Source organism: Tasmannia lanceolata, unplaced genomic scaffold, assembly GCF_043159265.1.
Source record: "Tasmannia lanceolata isolate RefF3 unplaced genomic scaffold, GAP_Taslan_0.1 ptg000003l, whole genome shotgun sequence".
Lineage (NCBI taxonomy): Eukaryota > Viridiplantae > Streptophyta > Magnoliopsida > Canellales > Winteraceae > Tasmannia > Tasmannia lanceolata.
This window is the reverse complement of record NW_027518680.1, coordinates 39,901,796-39,923,678: the sequence shown is the minus strand read 5'-3', so window position 1 is coordinate 39,923,678 and position 21,883 is coordinate 39,901,796. Positions and strand designations below refer to the sequence as shown.

The following is a 21,883-nucleotide window of genomic DNA, read 5'->3' as shown; positions in this document are numbered from 1 at the left end:
ATAAATGCCATGGTCAGACGCAGTTGCCAGAATTTAGAAAAAGAGCCTGGGCAGAGGGTAGTTCAGTAATTATGATGTAAATGAAGGGTTTTTCAGTCATATCCCTTAAATTCAAAAGAACCTCCTCGCTGCTCCAGGGGGCGTGAGCTAGCAGCAGCTTCTTCTCTTTTCTTCAGCATCTCTCTTTCTCTCTGAGCTCTCTTTTTTTGAGTTTTCTTTAATGGCTGACATAAGCCATCCTCCCATGGAGCAACTCCAAGACCTGGAATACTGCATAGACTCCAACCCTTCATGGGGTACTTTCTCTTTCTCTCTCTCTCTCGCTCTCTCTCTCTCTCTCTCTCTCTCTGCATGTCTTTTTCTATTTTTCTTTTATCTTAGATTTTGGGGTTTTCTTGGACACTTAAAAAAATGCAAATGCTTTTATTGATTTCTAAACACTTGCAGTGAGGATTCCTCTGTAAGGAATATGGCTCGACAGAAATATGCCCTGAAAACATCATTTTTTCTGTTTTATATTAGTTGTTGGGGTATTTTTTTTATTTCGATTTATTTAATTATTTTACTGTTTGGAGTGATCCCCGGTGGGCTTTTCATCTTCTTTTTTTGGCATCTAAGATTGCTATTTTTGGCAGTTGAGATTTCCTGTATGAATTGCTAATGAAAAAAATATTGAAGATATGTGAATAGGTAATGAGAGAAAGATGTTAGAATATGTGAGATCTCTTTTTTTTTTTTTTTTTTGGGTAGGTAAGCTGGGATCGAACCTGCGACATCAAGGTTGAAAAACAAAGTCTCAACTGTTGAGCTACCGGCCCAATCCCCTTTCCACATGTGGATTGGGTTGAGATCTCGCCGTTGGATCTTCTTAGTGGAAGTTTAAGCAAGAAGGTTAAATGAGGTGACTTAGAAAAATTAGGTAATTGGGAATTATACTCGATTAGGCATCTAAGCTAGATGTGGTAATTAGGTTAAATTAGAATGTTTCTATCTTGATCTCATTCCACAATCAATGTAATCTTTCTATGTTTGTACTTTGAGTGTTCTATATAAACACTCATTGGACTCTTTGTAATCAAGTAAGAAGATTTGTGGAAAATCCCATATTTATCAAAAGAAGTAGAGAAAATGAGAAATGATAGGGTTGATTCAAACTTATGCCTTAGAAGAACTTTGAAACGGAACATATGATCATTTTCTCAAATTTCAGGAGAACATTTTTTATTTGAAGACTCGTCACCTGCACCTAGCTTGGGCTTTTTGATAGTAAAGCCCATGAGTCTTCAGGGTCTTTCTTTTTCTTAACAAATAAGGCTCGAGAAGTAGCTTTCAAATAATTTCTCTAGTTGTCCTAAGTTGAGGACCTGAAGAACTCCAAAAGCTTAAGCGGTTAGAGGTGACATTATTTAATCTTTTATACTTTAATCACCTCCCCCCCACGTGTGGCCCCTCTTTTTAGGGTTAGCCTACACGTGGCACATGTGGCCCCTCTTTTTGGGTTGGCCATTACATGTGAATTTTTAATATCAAGGAGTTTTAAACCGAGGGCAATTGCTCTGATACCATGTGAAACTACCAATTACTCCGAAAGCTTAAGTTGTTAGAGACGGCGTTATTTAATCTTTTATACTTTAGCAAAAAGTATTTTTTATCTAATCTACAAACATCAAAATCTTCATGCTAGAATATAGATGGGACTGAGATACTTGGATCAGGAATTGCTATTAGGGAGTTAAAGTCTGAGACTATGTTACTTGGATAAGTAGTGTATGGATATAGTAAGGGACTTGGTACAAGTATCCAATGAATCCTAAAATCTTAGGAGATGTTCGTATGACAAGGACTCAATATGCTATTTCCAGATATGGGTAAGGTTCATCTTAGAAACCTAGGTTCTGGAATACATTTTCAATACCAAGTTAAAGAGTATATTATGATTAGCTCTTTGATAGTAAATCCGATGGGTCTTCAGGGTCTTTCTTTTTCTTAACAAATAAGGCGCGAGGGAGTAGCTTTTCTATAATATTCTCTAGCTGTCCTAAGTTGAGGACCTGAAGAACTCTGAGAAAGGAAAAACGGTTTCAGAACAGTTAGCTGATAAAAAGACAGCATTTTTTTATCTAATCTACAAACATCAAAATCTTCGTGCCAGAATTCTGTTTCATGAGCTGAATGTCTTGCATTATGAGTTGGAAGCTTAGAATTCTGTTTCTTTTAAAGAGGTAGAAGTGAGCAAAGTCCACCATCACTTTAAGGGATCTTAGAGTCAATGAGGTTGTGATTCCTCTTCGCAATGGGCCATTTATGGTTTCTGCAAATGCATCTTGTTTATTTGAAAGAATATAGTAGGATCTTAATTGTAGCTGCAGGATATTAACACATTATGGTAGGGATACCAACCCGGAGTATTTTACAGATGCTTGTGGGATACAATTTCACGTGTCATGTCATATTAGGTTATAGAAAGTAATATCTTATGAAGTAGGAGAAGCGACTTCAAAATAGGGAATTCTTCATTATGAACAAATTTTATAAATAGTTTTAGGATTTGCCCCAAAGTTGATATGTTCCCTTGAAATATAGACAACTTTTCAACCAAACATTAATATCGCTTGCCTGTAATTTCCTTTGTAAGGATATCAACAACTTGATCATGAGTAAATATATTTAAGAGTAAATTCTCCATCATCCATTTGTTCATGAATAAAATGATGAATAATCGCAATGTGCTTTGTGGGAGCATCATGGCACTAGAGTTTTGAACTTTAACAGTTAAAATCCTTCATTTTTACTGCTGCCGAAAGGGGGAGAAGTTTTGGAATTAATTAAGTAGTCCATAGTCTATATGCATATTATCTTTATATTGTTATATTACTCTTGTGCATATAGTGAGGGAGAGCTTTGCTCTATTGTTATATCATTTAATGCTTATTTGTCTATTCTTTTGATATCTCCTACCTCCTAATCAATTTTTGTTTGCCACCATAAAAAAGAGGGAGAATGTAAGCCCAAGGGTTCCCACGGGTTCAATCATTCACCTTTACCTTTTTGTTTTGATGCTAGCAAACTAAAATTAATTAGTCTTTATTGACTAATGTGTTGCTTTGTAGTGTTGTGTCGTAGACATGAACTTTACATGTCATATCGCCATTACACAACACAACTCAACACATGGCTTGCGGATCAACATGCACAAGTTACCAAATAGCTTGCACATACATTGGAGAGATCATCCTCGGAAGATTATCAAGTCAAGAGCTCAAGTCAAAGATCCCACAAGCATGCCTAGCAAGTGCCAGAAGAAGCTTGGAGATGAACTTGCATTGGTGGCCTTCTCATGCAACGTTGAAGATGTCCAAGAAATGGAGGAAGTCACATGACCCGACAAAAAGTTGAAGAGTTCTCTCGCAAGTTGAAGATGTCCAAGAAAGTGCGGAGGAGCCAAGACATCAAGAAGACTCAAGGTTCACTTTTAGATTGTATTGGAGTCCTCTTGTTTTAATGTATTTGCACTTTCAAAGGTTTTCAAAATGGTTTCGTAAAACGAATTTGATATCTTTAGAAACCATCCACACTCCCCAAAAGGTGTTTGAAAACCATGCACAAAAGCCTAGAGACCATGGCCCAAGTCCCTGAAATTTTTGTATGTAAAACTAAATTTCAAAGCAGGGCCGGTCGACCGGGGTTCCCCCGACGACCGCGGTTAGGTGGCTGGAAATCCAGCACCTACCGAAATTTAGAGCCGGTCGACCGGGGCATCCCGGGCGACCGCGGATGTGTTTCTGGAAATCCAGAAACAATCCAGCTTGGTCGTGCCGATCGATCGCCATAGGTCTGGTCGACCTTGGATAGGAATCTGGACAAAAAATATGAAGTCCAGAAAGCCCTCGCCGGGCGACCGCGATAAGCTCAGTCGACCACCGCGGTAAGAAGTTTGAAAATAAAAAGGGCACCCGATAGGGGCGGGCGATCGCGACACCTCGGTCGACCGCACCGGTCTGGAAAACTAGCCGTTGGAGCTTGTGGGGCTTGACTTTTTCAACCCAGTTTTTTATGCTTTTACCCCTAAACGGTCATATTTTCAAATGGGCTATTTATGCCCTATCCAAGACCAACGAAACAACCTTTTGCAAGATCATTACCTTTTCCTACCTGCCTCTGCATCAAGTTGGTATCGAGCATCCGATACTGCTACCCTACATTAATCTCTATGTAGGCCCACTAGTGCATGACTAATTACTATACCTGTGGGTTTCATTGGTTTTTGGGCAACATGGCTTGATCTTAGTCTTGCTATTAGATCATTGATAAGAATGCATGTGGGGTCCTTTGTCTTTCTGGGCATTGGCCCTCTATGTAGGCCCCATACTATACATGTGGGTCTAATTAGTTTTTGGGCAACAAGGCCTACATCTTAGGCTTGCTAGTAGATCATTGATTGGCATAAATGTGGAGTCCAGTGTCTTTCTAGCCATTAGGCACTCTATGCAGGCTATGTAGGCCCACTACTATATGACTAATTACTATACATGTCGGCCTACTAATAGATCGTTGATTAGAATACCTCGAGTCTTTTTTTCTGAATGAAAACCAGGACCCCACGTGGTTTGAAATAGAAGTTTTGTGTATCTCTGGTTCACAGCTTAGTGGAGATTTCTCATTGGTTTTCAAAATCTGCAAATTATTATGGGTTCGATTCGCCACAGAATTGTGGTTGATCGAGTATCAAGTATCAACCACACGCTCTTTCCATTGATCAAAATTCTGCGAAGTTGTATGTTTAGACTTCGATGAACCACATGTCTGGAAACGCTTGCTTTAGGGCCTGACTAGCATTAATCGAAGTTTCTCCTTGGTATATCGAATAGTCCATGCCTCGCTTGTACCGCGTGTCCATCTTCCACCTCCGGCCTTTACCAGTCCCTGTTGTGAACTGTTTGGACACAGTTCGTTCACCAAAAACCCATTTCCCTGCAACTTTCTGCCCATCCAGTTCAGAATTTCTTAACTGAGTTTTAGTCTACCACCCAATTTCCAACAACCTAGCTGGTGGGTTTCGCATACAATAGTTCAACTCTCTTGCTTACTATTTTCGCGACCCTGCATATGATTTGGTTTGCCACAAACCAGTCCAACAGTCCAAAAAACTTACCACATATGCCTATCTGTTAGCCTCCTGAAAACCACCTCTATTTTCCTTCCCAGTTAGCCATATACCTCCTTGGTTTAACTTTAACACGACTTGGCCTTCCTTATTTTTAGCCGCCCGTCACTTGCAAATCCTAAGGAAAAACCACCCCTTCCTTTCCCAAAACATCCTAGAAATTACCCCCCCCCCCCCCTCCCCCTCACTTCCTATTATATAGTCCGTAATCTCCTAAAAGATGGCTGTATATTAGCCCCTCCTTTGATAACAAAAAACCCTTGTACTTCTATCTTTTAAGCACAAAACAACCTTAGTAAATTTCCTATAACATAGTTCTATCTTTTAGGTGCGAAACAACTACTATTCATGGTCAGAATCATCCCTTTGTTCTCTCCACTTTAGTACCAAGAAAGTAGTGGTCCTCCCAAATATTTCATATCGAAAATTTCACATAGGTCACTTCTTCATTACCACTCCCTGTAATAATAATGTCATAATCACCGAGTGTATCCATAAAATAGTGAAGTGTCACATACACTTTTCCTGTATTATCTGATCTGAAGGGCTTGATTCAGCCAGTCAAACCATGTAGGGGCTTGCTTCTGCCGATGCATAACTTTCTTAAGCCTTACACACATGCACCTCTATTTGGTTCCTCAAACTCTTTTGGCTGCTCCTGTAGGCTTCTTCCTTGTGACATCCATATAAGAATGCATTTTTTCACATTCATCTAACTAAGCTTCCACCGAAATATGTTAGCTAATGCCAAAACTAACCTCACTATAGTTTGCCTTTGACTAGAAGATTGAATGTTTCCTCATAGTCAAAACCGAATTACTGGTTATACCATTTTGTAGCTAGTCTAGCTTTTTATCCATCTATTATTCTATCAAAATTTTGTTTTATATTATACACCAATTTGCATCTCACAACATTCTTGTAATTGGGACAAGCCACCACTTTGCCATTTTATGTAAAGAAAGTTATCTCTTCTTGCATAACATCAACTCACTCCTCTTATGTCATGGTTTCTGGAAAGGAAGATGGCTTGGCTAGTGACAAGCTAGCTTGCACATTCAAGGCTTGCTTGTCTTTATGCTAAATGCGGTGTGCTCCTATATGGTTGCATAATAGATGTGTTGTTGGACGCTGTAGGTGAAGAGAAAATGGACATAGAAGTGGCAGGTGACTTCCCCTTAATCTCACGGCCTATGGTAGAAAGATCATAAAAGTGAAGCTCATCAAAAGTAGCTTGATATGAGATTAGAACCTTACGAGAAGATAATGAATGACACTAATATCTCTTATACTCATCACTATATCCAGTGCAGGTTCATGTAAAGGCCTTTTTTTTTTGAAAGGGTTCATGTAAAGGCCTTAAGAGTGAACTTCCTTCACGTGCGTTGGTAAGCTTGCATAGCATAAACAACCCTCATGATCTGAGGGAGAAGTACTGTCAAAATTTTTCTTTCATCATTTGAAACGCCGAAAAATATGTTGAACTGGTAGGGACCCCATGTTAATAACACGAGTAGCAGTGTGGACAACCTCTTTCTAGAGATGCTAAGGAGCACTGGAATGGAACATCAAAGAGAAGCAACCACAGTAATGTGGTGGTGTACGCTACCCATCATGATTACCCCATACAGGTATCCTAAAGGTGTATAAGGATGAAATTGGAAAGGCCATCAGAGAACTTCTTGATATGGGTCATATGTGTCCTAACACTAGCCTGTTTGCATCCTCAGTTGTGCTTGTTAAAAAGAAGGATGGAACCATGCGAATTTGCGTTGACTATAGGTCCCTCCACAAGAAAACTATTAATTAAAAATAGATATCTGATACCTCGGATCGATGAATTGATTGATGAACTTCATGGTGTGACGTACTTCTCCAAGCTTGATTTGAGACCCGGTAACCATCAAATCAGAGTGAGGGATGAAGATGTGCACAAGACAGCTTTCCAATGTCATTTTGGGCAATGAGTTCATGGTCATGCCTTTTGGTTTGACAGACGCACCAGCTACTTTCCAATTGGCCATGAATCAAGTCTTCAAGGATTGTCTGAGAAATTTTTATTGGTGTTCTTCGACAACATCCTTGTTTATTGCAGATAATGGAAAGAACATTTACATTATTTGGATCATAATATTCTTAAGCAGCGGAAATTTACGCTGAGCAATCCAGATGTGAATTTGGAATGTCAGAAATCTTGTACTTGGGGCACATCATTAGTAGGGTGGGTGTCAAGGTCAATCCGCAGAAGATAGAGGCCATCAAGAATTGGCCACTTTCATCCACCCTGACATAACTAAGGGGATTTTTGGGTTTTTCCAGCTACTATGAAAGGTTCATCAAAGGGTTCTCCAATTTGGCTACACGTCTACCAGAACTAACAAAGATGGGGCGTTTTGCTCAGAGTATGGGTGCCCAAAAAGCCTATGGAAAACTGCAATATGTGATGATTACCTGTCCACTCCTTGCAATTCCAGACTTCTTCTTGCCTTTTACCATAGATTTTGATGTGTCTGGCATATGAGTAGGTGTTTTTCTAATGCAGAAAGGGAGGCCTATTGCATTTTAAAGCAGGAAGCTCACACCACCTGAAAGAACCCTTAGCATCGATGACAAGGAGATGCTAGCAATTATGCACCCCCTTTCAAAATTCAGACAGTACCTTATATGGGGAAGATTTGTGATTAGAACTGATCACAGCAGTCTCAAATATGCTGATGCGCTATCAAGAAACCTCACTTTACAATCTATTTCCATCCTCTCTGCAGATTGGAGATCATCGCTCATAGCCGAATATGCAAAGAACACCTTAACTTCTAGGGTTCTTGAAGGCCACATGAATGATGATAGATATACCGTTAAGGAGGGGCTGGTTTTGTACAAGGGAAGGATTTTTGTAGTACCGGAGTCCAAGCTTAAGGAGAAGCTAATCGCTTCTTTGCATGACGCACCCATGGCTGGACACCTGGGATTTTTCAAGACATATACAGTTACGTGAGAGTTTCATATGGAAAGGGCTGAAGGATGATGTGCTCAAATACGCAAGAGAGTGAAGTGCCAGGAAAATAAAGATGTCCATTCATTCCCCGCGAGTCTTCTTCAATCGCTGCCCCATTCATAGCCAGAAATGGGAAGGTTTATCTGTGGATTTCATCATTGGTCTGCCAAAGCTGCATGGTAAGGACTGCATTTATGTGTCCGTTGACAGACTGACCAAGTTTGCGCATTTTTATGCCATTTCAATATCATTCACTGCAGTGCAAGTTGCTGAATTTTTTTTCAAATAAGTGTTCAAACTCCATGGACTTCGCAGAAAATGTTAGTGAAGGAACAGTAAGTTTATGAGCTTGTTTTGGCAGGAACTTTTCAGACTATGTGGGACTGAATTAACACCCAACACATGTTACCATCCCCAAACAGATGGCCAAACGGAGAACGTGAACAAATGAGTAGAGGGATACTTGAGAAACTATGTTTCAAGACAGCAACATGCTTGGGTCGAATGGCTGCACATGGGGGAGTATTGCTATAACTCATCCTATCACATGTCCATTAGGATGCCCCCTTTCATGGCACTCTATGGATACGATGCTCCCAAATTCACAGACTTGAGTGTTGGTGATAGTATGGTACCTCGGCCCCATGATTTTGTGCAGGAAAGTCAAGATATCATGAAGGCATTAAGGGATAACTTCAAACTTACACAGAATCAGCAAAAAAGGTATGCTAATGAGCACAGGGTTGAGTGACAATTCGAGGTGGGAGACCTTGTTTATCTAAGGCTGCAACCCTACAAACAATTCACGCTTAAGAGAAGTGGATATGAAAAACTCAGACCTCGTTTTTATGGTCCTTATAAGGTCAGACATAGGATTGGGGAAGTTGCTATGAGATCGAGTTTCATAATGTGTTTCATGTCTCATGCCCGAAGAAAGCTCTTGGATCATCATGTCTCTGCTAGAGGCAGATAGGATTGGTGAAAAATTCATTAGACGGAAGGAATAGCAATCTATCGTTGATATATTGTTTCTCTGTTTGTTTTGGCTGGCCTATGTGGTATTTTCTTTCTTTTGTATTCATCCATTATTTTCTTAATGAATTCTGGTAGAGGTCCGGCCTAACCCCAGCTTGCTCATCAAAAAAAAAAGAAAGCTCTTGGAAACAGCATCATTCCCTCTAATGAGCGTCCACTCTTGGACGATGAAGGAAAATTGGTTCTCGAGCCTAACCTTGAGGTCTCAGGTTTGATCCCAGCTTACCGATAAAAAAATGGTTCTAGAGCCTGATGAGATTCTTGAGACTAGAAAAAAGAGGTTGACAATCCGAGTAATCAAAGATTATTTGGTGAAATGGAGGAGCTTACCTGTGGAGGATGCTACTTGAGAGGGGTAGGAAATTCTCACACTCTTGGCCATGAATTGCTTGAGGACGAGCAATTTCGGGGGGTAAGGACTTGTAATGTCCTCCTTTTGATTAAAGGGTCAGTTGTGGGCCAAGCCCACATTTTATTTATTTTCTCTCTATATATTTTTTAATTTTTAGTTTTTGTTGCCCTTGTATGTGGGCCCCAATTTCGTTCTCCCATCTATATATATATGATGGGAAATGAGGATTGGATGGATCATGGTTCATTTTAGGATTTTCTCCTCTGCTTTGAACTAGAGAGAGTGGGCTACTCCCATTTTCAACATTTCTGGTGCTCTCGGAGACAAGGCTGAACCTTCTCTTGCCAGCTACTCTCTTGAGGGTTGGCCCATTTTCCATGTTATTAATCATGTCCAGATCTGCTGTTAAATTTGTGATTCATCTCAAGCATAACAGGTTGGAACATTTGGGACTGTTTTTGGAGGACTTCTGCGGCACTTTGGATCTGTAATCTCTGCTGTTTCTTCAGCACTTATTCAATATATTTAGGGTTCCTACTTGCTGCAATCTGTTGTTTTTCTCTTTCTTGAGGCCTCGAAGTGTTCTATGAAAAACCGTCGACTATTGTAATTGCAAATCTGGAATTTTTCAGCAAGGTTATTATGACTGTGTTGTAGGAGGCTCTACAAATCTCTTTGTGCCATGTAGAAGCCCTTGTGTTGAAACGAAAACAAGAGCAAATCGGCAAACATAGGTGATGTTTGGCACATGAGGATTGTAGTGTCGAACATTGGTTAGTCATCGCCTCAAATTGTTGTTGTGTATCAAACCTTATCCTGCTTATTGAGGGGCTTATGAATGACAAAAATTGGTCAAAAATATCACGACTTTTATTGAGGAACACAGAGACAGAGAGGCTGCATTTGGGATAAATATGAACATCCATACAGAGTTACATGGTATGAGACCTGGGTTGCTGGCTGCCAGTAGATAGATAGAAAGCCCCAAATGAAGTCTCTTTTCCGAGGGCAAGGAGACGGAAGGAATTGGGAAGCTTATCATTGGCTCCCGGTCTGTAAAAGGGGGAGGAGGGCAGAGAGGATATTGAAATCTCAGCCGACCGGCGGCTATGATTTCGATATCCAGGATTTTGTGAAGAGTATAAGGGAAGGGAAGGGAAGGGGGAAGTGCGTCATCGTCGTCATTCCAATGATTCTCGTTGTGTTTCTACCACTCTTCCTATTTTGAAATCTCACCTCCCTTGTTTTTGTTCCACCTCTCTCCTTTCAACGACAGTTGGTGGGAACAACATATCCAGCGTAAAGTTGTCCCCGTGCCGAATAGCCCTAATAAGCAAGGTTTTAAATTTTCTTCCATTGAACCAAAAACGTTTCGGTTTCGGTTGGAAATTTCTGTGAAAATCTTGTAAAATCCCAGAAATGTATGGGGACATGCAAATGATAGAATTTTAAGATGAAACTTCAGAAAACTAGAAAAAGATCAAATACATACTTAGAAATCATCACATAAGCAAGACAACTATACATGATGCTTTAACAACATCGAACACCTAGTTACATGTGTTGTCACGCATGTAGTATAATTTTGCATATACCACATTTCAAATGCAATCCATATAAATATTTGTACATAATACATACTCCATATTTTACATGGAATTCATATAATCACAATTATGCAATAAATAATGATATAGTATACCACTATTACCCATATTGTTTTGGTTTTGGTATGCATTTCTATGGGGATGGAAATGGTAACATTTCGTTCGTTTAATGTCGGTTTCGGTGGAAATTTAAAACCATGTCATTATGTACTTGGTGTGTGGATTTTAGCCACACAATGATTAGCTCTATATAACAATTCTTCATATGGTGGATTTTTCTTTTAAAAGCAGGTTTTTTCTTCCAGATTACTAGAATAATCTCCCTCTCTCTTGACAAACTCAACAGGAGCTACAAAGAGGCCACATTCAAGATGCCTTGGTTATTATTAGATAACTTGATTATTGGCAATATAAGTAATTTGCTCCTTAGAAGAAAATTATCTTCAGATAACTTGATGGTGATAGGTTGGGCAAGGGATGAAGAGGTGTGAAAGAGAAATTAGGGTTTATATTGATAGACGAGGCGGAATAGGGTTTCAAAATTAGGGTTGCGAAAGTGAGATTGTACTAGATTGGAGAAATTGAGATTAGGATGAATTAGGGTCTTGTATGGTGAATATGAATAGATTGGATTTTGGATGAAAGAAATGATAAAGAATTAGTGTTTTGAATGGACTGAAGGGAGACATTAGTGATTTGGATTAAGAAGAATTGAAAATAATATTTCGAATTGAAGAAGGTTTAGGATTGGGGTACAAATGGGTGATTATGGGCGAGATGAATCGGGATTTAGAGGAAATGAATAGAGATGGTTGAAGTTTCTATATGGATTGCATTTTATTACTTGTGGCAGCCATGATAATGGAACCAATCTCTCTGGTGTAAAAGAAGAGGAGGGAGCCCAATTGAATTCCTTTGGAATATACTGTACCAATACGTCAAACGCACCTCATAAGGTGCTCAATATGTCATTATCCACATGAATTCAGACAATCATTTTCATAAGCTCATCCCATAAATCCAAAAGGAGCTGAATTAAAAGCATAAATTTCAGACCCAAATCAGTTCATAAACAACTTGAAATTGAGTTGCAATAAATAAACCAACCCTTTCAACTATACAAACTCCATGAGGAAGATGGAAGATGGAAATTAAGATTTCCACTACCACATCTCACAGAGAGGTGGAGGAGCATCCCACATGAATAGAATCTGATGGTTTATTATTGTATTTACGGTTTTCTAAACCACATTTCATGAAGAGATGGAGGAACACGCCACAAAAACAAAGAGAACGGAGGAACCTTACAACAGATAGATCTGGGCTTAATCCAAGGTAAATAGAACATGTACCAGATCTGATCACAAAGCCCCATGGAATGGATGGGAATAGTCTCCTTCTCGTGATGTTTTTGGAGTAGCTTTTTCGTTGCCACAAACCAGCTGATTGGATCTTAAATGGCTCTGATACTCAATGTTTCAAACCTCCTTGCATGAATCATCGACTTGCCCAAGTCGACTCCCTTTATTTTGCTTGAGTAAGTCTGAGTTCGTGTTTTGTCCTACCAAGTCAATCAAAACCTCTTTGGCAACGTTTCGGCTGTCACGGGGAAATAGTTCAGGACACAACCGGTATTAAAATCCGAACGTCGCTCGTCTCGTTGCGTCTTAGAAAGTCGTTGTTTATAGCACCTTTGGTCGCCACTGGTGGTTAAGGGGGTTGGTTGGCCAAACTCTGTAAGAGGAGTTGACCCCGTGACTTGCTGACTCCTCCCCCGTTAGGCCCAAGCAGGTGTGGGCAGGAACGTTGGCGGCTTGCTCATGGGCATGGTTTTAAATTTCGGCCGAAACGTTTCGTTTCGGCCAAAATATTTCGGTTTCGGTGGAAAACGAAACGAAATTCACAGTGAGTCGGAAAAGTACCAAATTTCGCCAAAACGTTTCGGAAATTTCGGCCGAAACGTTTCGGTGAAGTACAAAATTTCACCCGAAATTTCGGAAATTTCGGTGAAACGTTTCGGAAATTTCCGAAATTTCACCGAAATTTCGGTGAAATTTTTACAAGATTTCGGCCGAAATTTCGTACCGAAACCGAAACCGAAACCGAGATTTAAAACCTTGCTCATGGGTTGCAAGAGGACTTGCTTGTGCATCTGTCGCACACAGCAGGAAATCATACTTCAACTCGTAGGCGTGCCCTAAGGGAGCTTTGGGTGCGGACTGCGATCTATCCATAGGGATGCTCCAGTTTCTTTGGTCGAGGATGGGGGCCAAAGACAGTGTATGTTGGGTTGGGCATGCATTGCCCGTACAGACCGGTGCAGGGGGCTACGTATACTGTTTGCCCTTCAGCACCGCGGTACGTCTGGTGGGTAGGCCATTCTCTAGGTCTTCCATGGGTTCGTGCCGGGGCGACTTCGGTTGCCCTCGCGAGGTGTACACCTTGCGGATCAGTCCATGGGGCATCTTGCTCCTTGGATGACCAAGCCCCAGCGCTTGGCGGATTGGTGCGTGGCATCGTCATGCCTCGTACTCGATGGACTTTGCATTAGGCCCCGAGGCCTTATGTTCGATGTACTCGTGATGCAGGCTGATAATGAGTGTGGGTATCTAGAAGCGCATGTCAAGATCTGAGCCAAGTAGCCTGTTGAACAGCTTAGAGTTTGTGTGCACATTCGAAGCATCAAGGGGTGTTGGCGTGTAGGGTCTTTAAAGCCTTGCACGATTGAAGGCTTGCCCTAGCATTTGTGCATGTTGGGGCGCCGCACGGGTTATTCCGTTGCCCAAATATTTGGCCCGTGACAGTTGGTATCAGAGCAGGTTGTGAATCAAGGGTTTTTCAAGGAGGCATTCATGGTTTTAAACACTACTAATACCATCTCAACCTTGATTGAAATTGAGAAGCAAGATAAGGTGTAGAGGAGAGATCGAAGCTACAAAACCCACACAAACTGTTTTAGGATGGAGTTCAACTCCAAATTCATGACTTGTCTCCCCTCCTTTATATGCTTAATATAGTGTCAAATTACATCAAATTTCCTTTGGCTTTTAACAAAACATGAAGGGAGTACAAGTAATCTATCTTGGGACTTCTAACACTCTTATATGTTTATATGCAATGCTAGACCCACGAATTAATATACACCATACACGTGTATATAGCCTACTTTCCATGGTTTCTCCCGTATGTTTCCTTTTTATTTAATTAAAGATTTTGTTTTCTTTTTGTTAACTAGATTTCCACTCATGTGCCAATAGGATGATAACACACATTCGTATATGCCATTAAGGAAAAATTGAAGCGCTGCATTCTGTTCTCCACATCCATGTTCTGCATCACATTTCTTGTTTACTTTTGAATGAAACATGAAAGGTTCTGGACAATTAAAAGTAGAAGATTGAAGGTTTTTATTGGTATAAAGTCATAGGATGGATGGCTCTTTTACTTCATTGTACTAGTCTGCCTTCTTAACATGTGTATCTTATATCCATGCCTGGTAACTCTAATTTGGTGTAAGCCCAATGATATTTTCAATTATTTAATTATGTATTTGGTGCTCCCTGATCAATTCTACTGAACAAAGCAAGACTCTTGTTTTAAGATATTGACTCTTACATCCAGACTTCGATGGTATCTCGGGGTTCACATTGGATGTGATAAGTTCACTGCTTTTAACCTTGGTACAAAAAATCTAAAAACCCACTATCTGAAAAGTCCGGTGCATTTTGTTTTGTCTGTTCTTTTACTATAAATTATGTTTGTGTCTTGCTCCCAGGACCAATTGAACTTTTACATTCGTCAAACCAACCTTAAATGAAAATACAAGGATGTGGTATTTTCCTCATAGGTGGTAGGTCTAGTAATCTTGAATAACTATCGTACCTATCATTCATAGATACATGTGAAGGTCAAGTTGTCGTGTCCGACGAGATACGATACTTATATTAGTACTAAATACTTTATGGGTACTTCTTTTGGTCACACAATAACTGTCATATTTCATAAGTTTTATGGTATTTTATTTGAAGAAAGTGTTCCTGATCTCGAGCTCAAATAAGCGTATCTGAGCTCGAGCTCAAAAACACATGGCCCCACATTTTTGGGGGGATCCAAAGCATTTTTTTGGAAGGCCCTTCCATGGATAGGGTGTGTACCAAAATCAGCCCCATAGGATCATCCTAACCCTGCCATTTGTGGAGGGAAAAAATGGGCAGAAACATGGACACACATTTTCCCCTCCACCTTTGATTGGGTTAGGATGATCCTATGGGGCTGATTTTTGGTACACACCCTATCCATGGAAGGGCCTTCCAAATGAATGCTTTGGATCCTCCCAAAAATGTGGGGCCACATGTGTTTTTGAGCTTGAGCTATCTGAGCTCGAGCTCAGGAAAACTTTCCTCATTTTATATATACATATCTCATTCCTTATCTCATGGTACAAGACACCTGTATCCAAATCCATGTCCTACATTTGTGAAAATGCCTAATCGATCTTGATATCTGTGTCTGTGTCCGTATCTGTCTCTAGGTATCGTAGTATGGAACTGCAATTATGTCCTTTAACACAAATTGATGTTTTTTCTTATTACCACCCTAAGGTGAATGTCCAGTATATTTGTATGTATGCATGCAAGGGTTTTTATGTGTATATATGTATCAGCATATTCTGATACTATGGTATCCAAACTATATCAATCTTTTATGTGAATATTGAGGATTATCACTTACCTAAATGTTGAGGTTAGTCCATTTGGATGGATGTATGTGTTATGATATGTCAAGGATCAATTTCTTACTGACCGATGAGTTTGTATTTAAACTTGCAAACTTTATCATTTTAATTTGTCATCTTCATTTATGCTTTCGAACTCCTGCAGCTGAAACTATCCTATTGGGATTTCAAAACTACATCTTGATGCTTGGAACTAGTGTAATGATTCCATCAATGATTGTCCCGATGATGGGTGGATCGGATGTAAGTGTGGATATTAATTCGCTATCATAGCCCACCATCTTAATTTATTTTCTGTAATTTATATTTTGAATCTTGACTTGTTTGACTACTGTGCAATTCAGGGTGACAAGATAAGGGTTATACAAACTCTAGTATTTGTATCCGGCATTAACACTCTTCTGCAAGCGTTGTTTGGAACACGTTTACCGACGATAGTGGGTGGTTCTTTTGCTTATGTTACACCAATCCTTTATATTATACACGACACATCATCGCGGCAAATTCCTCCTGATGAAGTATGTTTGCTTGAAAAGTTCATTTAGCTTCCACTATAATATTCTCAAATCAAGTCCCTATAGCTACTTGTTGACTGTAGCCTTCTCTGGCATTTTAATTTTTCTTTCGTAATGGTAATCTGATTTTATTAATTAAAAAGAACTTAGTCTCATTCGTCCCAACTTGTATCTGGTTTGCAGAGATTTATACAAACAATGCGAGCAATTCAAGGAGCTTTAATTACAGCTTCAAGCTTACAGATCGTCCTTGGCTACAGCCAACTTTGGGGAATTTTTTCGAGGTACTCCTATCAACAAATCAATTCTTAAGATTATACTAGTTAATATATTGAATGGTATTATTTGTTCTTTGTGGTTCTTCACAGGTTTTTCAGTCCTCTTGGTGTGGCACCTGTGATTGCATTGGTTGGTTTGGGATTATTTGAGCGAGGCTTTCCTTTGGTATTTAAGTTATTCCCATCGGCCAATTGTTTGATAAGTTTAACGGTACTGGTGTTGAGGATGAAAACATTGCTTATAATTCTTTGTTTTGTAGGTGGGGAACTGTGTGGAGATTGGCCTACCTATGCTTTTGATGGTCATTGGGACGTCACAAGTGTGCTCTTTTTTTTTTCCATATTTGAACTGCTGATTGTTAATCTTATTAAATTACTTCATGTACTTTTGGTTGAATTCGGCCTTCTTGAATGCAGTTTCTGAAGCACATTAGGCCATTCAAAGATATCCCCATCTTCGAGCGCTTTCCCGTACTCATCTGTGTCACTATCGTTTGGGCATATTCCCATGTCTTAACTGCAGGAGGGGCCTACAGGCATACTCCGGAGACCACCCAAGCCAGTTGTCGCACTGATAAAGCTAATCTCATTTCCTCTGCCCCTTGGTAAGTAACTGATTAATGTTGAAAACAACGCAGACATTTGCAAAATCTGGTTTGATGATTATTTTCAGGTTCAAGTTCCCATATCCTTTGCAATGGGGTGCACCGACATTTGATGCAGGCCATACAGTCGCCATGATGGCTGCAGTCCTAGTGTCTTTAGTAGAGGTAGCCATACAGTTGCTATAATGGCTGCAATTCTAGTGTCTGTGTTAGAGGCATTAATTGAATGCTACTTTTCAGTGTTACCAAATGCCTCTTATCCTCTCTTTTTGCAACTGCAGTCTACTGGTGCATACAAGGCAGCATCTCGTCTTGCAATTGCTACGCCGCCTCCTGCATATGTTTTGAGCCGAGGCATTGGGTGGCAGGTAAGCTGGTCAAACACATTTGAAGCTCCTGCCAATTGTCATTTGTAAAACTTTTAGTTGTGTTGTAGATTGCTTTGGTATTCAAGCTGGGTATACCGATCTACAAAACTGATTGAATCACAATAATATGACAAAGGAAGTTAAAAAAACAAACATGTAACAGAACTGGATGAACAGTTCTCTTAGTTAATCAATCAGTCCTTGGATTAGTTGTCCCTTTAAAAACTTCTTAATATCTTTACTAAAATTGTCAGCTATGCAACCTCAAAACTTTTGGGTTGTGAGACCACACCACCTTGGAATACCCAGGATGACATCACAGCCTTGCTGATGCATTTTATATCTTGACATTTTAACTATACAGAAGCATGTATACGCATCATAGTCATTAATCTCATCTTGATGAACAGAAATGACCATGACTCAGTGAACAACATGGCATATATGCTTGATGATCAGGACTGTTGATCAAAATGGGCCATCACAGGGTGACCCAGTGAGGTCCAGGTCTGACGCCGAATCAAGGACATCTTGTTCATCCTGCTTGATCAAAGGTCTAGAATTATCCAATGAGGGTGGGACCAAGTGCATTAGGCCAGATTCTCATGTTTCGATGATTCAGAGTGGCAAGATTGTCAAATGCTTCTTACATAATATCCGTTTTCTCCTGATCCACCATGCAGATTTGACTTATTTTTTACTATTATCAGAGTCTCACATCAGCAAATAAAAGTCTAAATTTGCATTTTTTTTGTTTTGCTGTACTTTGCTTCATTTTGATTCTTTGGTAGTACTTATGCAGGGAATAGGTATAATGCTTGATGGCCTTTTTGGAACGGGAACAGGCTCTACTGTTTCTGTGTAAGAGCATGTATTATATATGAGCTACAGCTGCTGGCAAGTTTTCTTTCCATCATTGTGTGGTTTATACTCTACAATTGATAATTATTTGGCCATAAATTTCAGGGAAAATGTGGGACTTCTTGGACTAACTAGAGTTGGTAGCCGCAGAGTTGTTCAGATATCTGCTGGGTTCATGATATTCTTCTCGATATTAGGTTGGATTTTACCTAACCTTTAAGCAGATAAATTCATTTTTATTTTTTTGCGGGTGCCATGTATACCACTTTGTCACTATATATTCCCTTTTTGCAGGAAAATTTGGAGCTCTTTTTGCATCTATACCCTTCCCAATATTTGCGGCTCTATACTGTGTACTCTTTGGTCTTGTCGGTATGTCATTGCCTTTCATGAATTGGTTCCTTTGTTGCTCTTTTTGTCTTTCTTTTCATGTAGGTTTCTTGTGGGTGATTTTGCAGCATCCGTTGGGCTATCATTCCTTCAGTTTACAAACATGAATTCTATGCGAAACCTTTTCATCACTGGGCTTTCACTTTTCCTTGGAATATCAGTTCCACAATTTTTTAATGAGTTTCAGGCTGCTTCTGGTCATGGCCCTGTGCATACCCGTGCAGGATGGGTCAGTGAAATCTCTACAAGCTTCATTGTGACTGTATACTATAGCTAAGATCTATTGACTTCTTAACACTTTGGCGGTTGCAGTTTAATGCATTCCTTTATTTTTTTTTGAATGGTGCAGTTTAATGCGTTCTTGAATACTATATTCTCGTCACCTCCAACAGTGGGTATGATTGTCGCTGTTTCTCTTGACAATACATTGGAAGTGGAAAAGTCAAAAAAGGATAGGGGCATGCCATGGTGGGTGAAGTTCAGAAATTTCAGGGGCGACAATAGGAACGAGGAGTTCTATACATTGCCATTTAATCTGAACAGGTTCTTCCCGCCCACCTAACAAGTTTGATATGCCAGCAAGCACTGCTGCTGCTATTGCAATCAGAAGCAGCAACCGACGGCAAGGCCAGATAACTCGGTGCAGCTGGCCATCTCCTCTTTGGGTTTTAAAGAGTCCTCCCAATGGCATTTTGGAGCATCTACTCTAATCCAACGCTAATTTATTTGTGATCTTGCTTTCTTGAGCTGCTGATGTTGTTACTATATCCTGTATTCATTCACTTGTGGTCAAAAGTTTTTTGTGTGTGTGGGGGGGGGTGGGGGGGTTGTTGTAATAATGAAGGGAAAGAAAAGGACATTAGCGACAAATTGATACCACCCAATTTGACCCTTGTTTGCAAAGATTTATTTTATGTTGATTTTAGGGATCTAGGGAAAAGAAAATTGCGCCGACCGAGGTGTGGGCCTGGAACAAGCGCGATAGCTGCTGCATGCCCGTGTAGGGTCGCCCCCATGAGCAAGCAAGGCTCAAGGTCATCCACCCATTCATTACATACAAAGCTGCTAAATAAATTTGCGGAAACATGATTTATTTGAAACATTAAGATTGAACACATGACTTAAGGAGTTCATGATTACTTATTACACCATAGCTAGTTATTTATTACAACACATCGAGTAGAAAGTCAAACGAAACTGAAGAACATAACTAATGAAACTGAAACCTACTCAAATGATCTTCTATCTTAGGGATCCACAGAGATCAATCTATTGCTCTACTATATTTGAAATTTTTTATTAACCACATAATGAGCTAATAGCTCAACCGGTTTTCTAAATCCAAGACAGCTAATAGGAAAATACATACATGTTACTATGGAATATAATTGTCATAAAATTCAGTTTATGCAACAAGCCTTATAATTGCGGAAATAGTCTTAAAAATAAGGTGCATGAGGATAGTGCTTTTACATAAAACAATTTCAACCACTTGGTTTTGAAATGTTTGTTTGAATTAAAGAGTGTGTAGTAGTTTTCTCTGTGGCCAATTTCCAACTTTGTTGGGAAGTAGTGTATCACAAGGCGAACACTCGTTCGCAGGACTCACATGTACTAAAGCGCTATATATGGTAATATCAATGGCCAGATGACTTTCTACTGGCAGCCTGTTGTCAACCTTACGGGCAGATGAACTCGACCGGTCTACGTGATCACGACCACTGTACTGTCGTCAACCTTACTGGCAGGTTGGGTACTAGGTAACCACTAGAGATTAACCTAACTAGTGGAACTTATTCTATACCAAGACTGTAGGTAAAAACAATTCAATTTTTTTTCTAATATCATGCAAATGATATTTCTCCATGTTTCAATCCATTTGGACCTCCCCGGTGCAAAATCTATGGAATTTAAATGTACAATCTTATTGCAATATATTTTTATAAAATCAAGTTTGTAATAAGGTGCTAAAATAAAGCGATTATATCGAGTTTCCAAATCCTGCCAACATCAAGTATTCAAAGTATAAATGAAGTTAAATACTTCAAATCCAAAGTGCCTACTAATATTTTAAAGAGAATACTAATTCTTATATTTAAGTTGTAAAGGGGAAACATGGATGGCATGCATATAGAATAGGGATGTATGACAGAAAAATCGTAATACACTGACATAGGGTAGGATCATCTACCTCTTTTGTGAAATTCCAAGTTTGAATCCCAATGGACTTGTAGAATTCAGTCCAAATCAAGAGAAGATTAGTTGCCGGGGTCTTCTCGAAGCCGGAAAGTACCGAAGTGGGACAACCGCAAACGGGTTAGTAATCGAATTTAAGGATGACGGTGGAGGTAATCGACAACTAGGAAAACTCTTCTTCTTAAGGGTTTTACTTTTTGTTGGGTGGAAATACCAAAATTTGGGTATGTGATTTACAAATCAAAAATAAAATTTCATCGCCTTACTACCTTTAACAGTTATGTGTATGGACCTTATAATAGGATGTAGGGTGTTGAAACAAGGCAACAAGTGGCAAAAAACTTAGTAGCAAAATGGGCCATTTTGTACAAAGAAAGGTGAAGGAGGTAGACGGCTGGCCACACCAATCGGCTGTAAATATCCAATAATCTGTTTTGGCTCACAATGGTTATCAAAATCTAAAAACGAATAGGCCATATGTCATTCCCTCACACCAACTCGATGGAACGTCCTTCTACAGTAAAGAGGGGTCTTTTTTTCCATTGAAATGGTGAGCAATCAATCAGAGGTAGGTCTGTAAACTGCTAGACCAAAGTGCGAGTCCAACTATTTCCACCGTAACTCTCAAAATACTTGGCTTTTTTCATCTCCGTTTCTTCCATTTTAAACAACACATGGACTCCTTCGAAATGGAACAAATTTCAATGAATTCCGAGTTTAATTGAGTGAGTTATGGTCATTCAATCGGAGGTAGGTCTGTCAACAGCTAGGCGAAAGCGCGA

The 21,883-nt window shown here is 39.7% G+C and overlaps 1 protein-coding gene across 1 annotated transcript; it reads left to right on the top strand.

Annotated features, from left to right (window-relative positions):
* The first annotated feature begins 102 nt into the window (after positions 1 to 102).
* Positions 103 to 19,715, top strand: LOC143862305 (nucleobase-ascorbate transporter 1-like). The gene is made up of 14 exons (XM_077373327.1): positions 103 to 296; positions 16,034 to 16,131; positions 16,233 to 16,406; positions 16,587 to 16,687; positions 16,772 to 16,847; positions 16,942 to 17,001; positions 17,099 to 17,286; positions 17,355 to 17,451; positions 17,568 to 17,654; positions 18,457 to 18,515; positions 18,621 to 18,712; positions 18,810 to 18,887; positions 18,974 to 19,134; positions 19,255 to 19,715. The coding sequence occupies exons 1-14, from the start codon at positions 221 to 223 to the stop codon at positions 19,465 to 19,467; spliced, it is 1,560 nt and encodes a 519-aa protein (XP_077229442.1). The 5' UTR covers positions 103 to 220; the 3' UTR covers positions 19,468 to 19,715.
* Positions 19,716 to 21,883: the final 2,168 nt, after the last annotated feature.

Excerpts from the sequence above, each read along its gene's own strand:
- LOC143862305 (XM_077373327.1), top strand. The coding sequence starts at position 221 with ATGGCTGACATAAGCCATCCTCCCATGGAGCAACTCCAAGACCTGGAA. Across the intron at positions 297-16,033 it reads AGACTCCAACCCTTCATGGG|CTGAAACTATCCTATTGGGA; the intron begins GTACTTTCTCTT and ends GAACTCCTGCAG. Across the intron at positions 18,713-18,809 it reads GATATTCTTCTCGATATTAG|GAAAATTTGGAGCTCTTTTT; the intron begins GTTGGATTTTAC and ends CCCTTTTTGCAG.